This window comes from Chinchilla lanigera, unplaced genomic scaffold, assembly GCF_000276665.1.
Source record: "Chinchilla lanigera isolate Chin_1 unplaced genomic scaffold, ChiLan1.0 scaffold00015, whole genome shotgun sequence".
In the NCBI taxonomy this organism is placed as follows: domain Eukaryota; kingdom Metazoa; phylum Chordata; class Mammalia; order Rodentia; family Chinchillidae; genus Chinchilla; species Chinchilla lanigera.
In genome coordinates, this window is record NW_004955416.1 from 8,237,157 (window position 1) to 8,241,864 (window position 4,708).

General features: G+C 48.6%; 1 protein-coding gene across 2 annotated transcripts in view; it reads left to right on the forward strand.

The window, feature by feature from the left end:
- Positions 1-282: 282 nt before the first annotated feature.
- Positions 283-4,708, forward strand: part of Rtf1 (RTF1 homolog, Paf1/RNA polymerase II complex component) — a 56,364-nt gene continuing 51,938 nt past the window's right edge. For both annotated transcript variants that reach the window (XM_013512486.1, XM_005381285.2), the window contains exon 1: positions 283-495. In XM_013512486.1, coding sequence (XP_013367940.1) covers positions 298-495 — 198 coding nt within the window. In that variant the 5' untranslated portion in view covers positions 283-297. The remainder of the gene's footprint in view (positions 496-4,708) is intronic.

The window sequence follows — 4,708 nt, forward strand, 5'->3', positions numbered from 1 at the left end:
GACTAAGTCCGGGTGGCAGGTGTCTTCCACGTGGACAGTCCCTGAGGTCGGCCACCACACTCTGTCGGTCTCGGGCATCTGAAAGGCTGGAAATGCCTGGAACTCCTCAGAGCAGAGCCAGGTCCTCGTGGCCGTAGCGGAGGACTCACGGGCAGCCCACCTAGCTACACTCCCAAGTCTGGGAAACCGCGGCGCGTGGCCCCGCCCCACGCTGCGTCGGGGGTGGAGCAGGGCGGAGCGCCCAGCGAACTGCTTGCGCCGGGCGGGGGGCGGAGCCAGGGGCGGAGCGGAGCGCGCATGCGCGGTCGCCTTTGTGTGGGTCGAGCGGCGGCGGTGGCGGCGGCAGTGGCGGTCCCACTGGCAGGCGGGCAAGAGGGGAGTCCGGGCGGCGTCCGGCGTGGGAGCCGGGGGACCACCATGGTCAAGAAACGGAAAGGCCGCGTCGTGATCGACTCGGACACGGAGGACAGCGGCAGCGACGAGAACCTGGATCAGGTGAGGGCCAGGCCGCGAAGGCGCGGGCCGGCAGAGCGGGAGGCTAAGTCGGGGCCGCGGGACTGGAGCCGGCCGGGCCCGGAGCCCTCTGGCCCGAGCGCCCGGCCCGGTCGGCGCCCTGGCCGCTGCCGCAGCTCCCTCCCTGTCCTCCCCGCGCGGTCCGAAGCTCTCGGAGCCCAGCCCCGGCCGGGAGACGGAGCCTGGTGGACTTGGCGCCTTGGGCCGGGAGGCGGGGCAGGGACCGCAGTGATGGGCCGCGGCCCTGGGGTCCCGGAGGGGCCGCGATCTGCTGGGCCGGTTCCGTGCGGCGGGCTGCAGGCCTGGAGATCCGGGCCCTGAGAGATAGGAAGTGTCGCCCGCCAACCGTGGAGGCTGGGAGGACTTGGAGGAGGTGCAGGGGTGAGCTGGGGCTGTGGGAGGGCGAGAGCCCAGAAGGTACCGACGCTGGGGATGAAGTTTTTCAGACTAGGGGTGTGGACGGGGAGGAGGACATTCGTAAATGTTCAGAGGAGCTTCGGCAGTGCTGTGTGGGCACGAGTGTCTTTGGCGTCTAGGGTCGTTTGTGGTTGAGACGGGTTCCCGTTGGGGTGTCAGGCCGAAACACATATACACGCGCGCACACACAGTCTTGGAGGGAGGAACGAAGGCAGCTGCTACTGGAAGAACCGTGGGGCAGCATGGAGCGGTGGGAGCCCTGGCGGCTGGACCCTTCTGATGCAGCATGCCGGGGTTCATTCTCATTTAAAGATAGTGCAGGGACCAGTGAAAGTAACTTGGGGCCTTAGTGTCCTGGGGTAGATTGAGATTTTTATATACTTTAAGAATTAGTGTGAGTAGGAAGCTGCCCTTTGTAGTGGTGCTCCAATGATACGAGGATATATAAAGGTGATTTTTTTCCATATTTAATGAGAAAGAAAATTTGAGTTCTAAAGCTGAGGTTATGTTGCTTTCTAGCTACGTATATTGATCTTAGATGTAAAATTAGATAAAGCATCAGCCTTCTGTATCTGTTTGGGCAATTGTAAGGATCAAACGTTTGTAAGAATAAATGCCACAAGCGTTTACAAACGATAAAGTTTTGTATAAATGGCTTCTTGGTCGTCTTTGTACTAGGCCAGAGGTCTCAGGACTAAAGTATTAGGACGTGAAAAGGGAGGATTATTAAAGAAAGAGGTATTGGGGAAGTATTAAAGAGGACTGTTCCAGTAGTGGTGGTCGGGAGTTAGGGCCTGTGGAAGACTTTCAAGACATAGAAACTCTGTCTGGGGAAAAGAATTGAAAGAGTAAATGGGAAATATTTTATTGAAAGGCTCCTGAAATCTACAACAACATATATATATATATATATGTTGTTTTATATATATATATATATATATATATATAAAATTTTTTTTCTTTTGTATTTTGAGACATGGTCTTGCCATGTAGTTCAGGCTGGCCTTGAACTCATGGCAGTCCTGTCAGCAGCAATCTTCTTGTCAGTGTTGGGATTTCAGGTGTGCATCTCCATATCCGCCTTCAAATATCTGTATATTATATATAGGGTCTTTCCCTGCAGTTCAATCTGGCCTTGAGCTCACCATCTAGCCTAGGCTGCCCTCAAACTTTTGGTGATCCTCCTGCCTCAGCTTCCCGAGTGCTGGGATTACAGGTGTATACCACCACACCTGGCTAAAAGTATATTCTTGATTGTAAAAGTTTGTTTGATAAGGTAATTTTATTTATTTATTTATTTATTTTTGGTACTGGGAATTGAACTCAGGACCTTGCACTTGCCAGGCAGCTGCTGCATCACTAAGGTATATCCTTGGCCCTTGATAAGGTAAAATTTAGACTGCCAGGAAATTGGAACAGTTTCTTGGTGCTTTGTTTGGTTTTGGTTTTTTGACAGAGTTTCGCTGTGTAATTCAGGCTGGCCTTGAACTCACTATGTAGTCCAGGCTGGCCTCAAACTCTTGGTGATCCTCCTGCCTCAGCCTCCTGAATGCTGGGATTACAGGCATGTGCCACTACACCCAACCTGGAATCTAATTTTTACTATACTTTGATCTATAGGGGGAGGTGTTTCAGATACTAACATCAGCTGTCATTTACATGAATTTCACACCTTAATTGAGTGCTTTATTTACATTGTCAAGTTTTCAAATTATGGTGAAGTTGGAATAATTTCCCCTACTTTACATAGAGGAAAATGGAAATTGAAGAAAATGCATACAACTAGTAAGTGACAGAATTTAACCCAAATCTGCACAAGTAAAAGACCTGTATTCTGTACTATACCAGCTTTAATCTGCGAGCCTCTTAATTTTTCATACTGCAAAATGAGAACAATGTTTCATACCCGTTTTCCATATTGCTAGAATTCACGTTTGTAAAGTACACCAGACAGTAGAGAGGAAAGCGGGATATCATTTAAAAAGATTGTGTGGGGGCTTTGAGAAAGCACTTTGAAGACATCTTTTCCTAAGGTGAACAAACTGAGCTGCAAATGATCTGCGTTTAGTGGTTTTCCCCAGAGCAATGATGAGTGAAATGGATGGAGTGCTTTCGTGTGTGGTAGAGATATTTTATCTGAGCTATAAGAGCTTTTCCGAGTGGCGACTATAGGGGATTGCAGCTTTAAATCTAATTCTAAATATCTATTTGTAAATAGAAATTAATGGTAAGTTTGTAAGTACTGTAATTTCTAATCCATTTTAACAGCAATTTCAACTTTCTTTTTTTTAATTTTTAAATGAGACAGGATCTCGCTGTGCAGTTCAGGCAGGCCTTGAGCTCACTTTGTAGCCCCGGCTGGTCTCAAACTCGCAATAATCCTCCTTCCTCAACCTTCTGAGTGCTGGGATGACAGGCGTGCGCCACCATGCCCGGCAGCAGTTTCAGCTTTCCTTCAGCTACTGTTGGCATGCTTTCTTTGGTTTCTTGAGAAAGGGTCTCAGTAGGTTTAGTCCAAGCTGGCCTTGAATTTGCTCTGTAGCCCAAGCTGGCCTCCAACTTGCAATCCTCCTTCCTCAGCCTTCCGAGTGTCAGGATTACAGGTGAGCATCAGTATGCCTGGCTTCAGAGGCACTCTTGTTATCAGATGGGAACCAGATCAAAAGTCCCTCTCCTTGTACATCTTCATAGGGACACCAGTCTGTTCAGCACTATGCCAGGTTCTCTGAGCAATCAGAAAGAAAGATCTCTGCCCTCTTGTGTTCATCAGAGGCCGTTAGCAGAAGTTCACAGTCAGCATGATTTTAGGATCTTTGGAATTGTGAGAATGCTCAGTACATTCTGGTCTTTTCTGACCAAGACGCCTTGGGCTGCTCCATCTAGTTCTGAGTGTGTTGAGGTTTAACAGTGGACTTGGTGCGTGGTGTGTGGTCCTTGTGGAAAGAGCAAACCATTGACAAATCTCCCAAGTGTCCCGTGTGAGAGGGGCACTGTTCAGTAACTCAGGTATCTTTTCCCTGAGTTTTCAGATGGTCATCTAAGCGATTATGCCAGAAATACTATATTACCTCCAACTTAGTCCGTATTGGAGGTGAGATGGGTGAGCCCTCTGTCCTAGTTTTTCCCTGTGGATGGGGAAGAAGCCCAGTGACAGAGGCTGCCTGGGTTGCTTATTTAAATGTCAGCTGAGGAGGTGAGGGCTGTGGCTGCTACACCAGACCTACGGAATCAGACCTCAGAGGCTAGAGCCCAGACTTCTGCATTTGTAACAGATCTAGCCCAGGTATTATGACTCATGTTGATCACTGAGGTTACTGTCTGTGTGCAGCTTCATCTTTTTAGGAAGACATTCTGAGTAGTTTGGGAGAGAAAAATAGCTTCTTGTCTGTCGTAGTATGTCCCAGTTAAGGGCACATGCATAACCAATAAGCAACAAGGATGCTTAAAGGGGTAAACTGCTGGTTCTGAATCTTTGAAGCTATTTAAATTGTGGGATGCTTTTCATTTATTTTTTGGTACGAAGATTAAGTACTGTAATGCTGAATGTTATCATTAGGTATATCTTTTTTTTTTTTCCTGCATGCTGAGCACATGCTCTGCCTCTGAGCTACACTCTCAGCCCCTAGAGAATTTTTTTTGTTTTTCTTTCCAGTACCAGGAATTGAACTCACGACCTTGTGCTTGCCAGGCAGGCGCTGTGCCACTGAGCTAAATCCCCAGCCCCTCCCTGGAGATGTTTTAAAAAGTTCTTCTTCTTCTTCTTCTTCTTCTTCTTCTT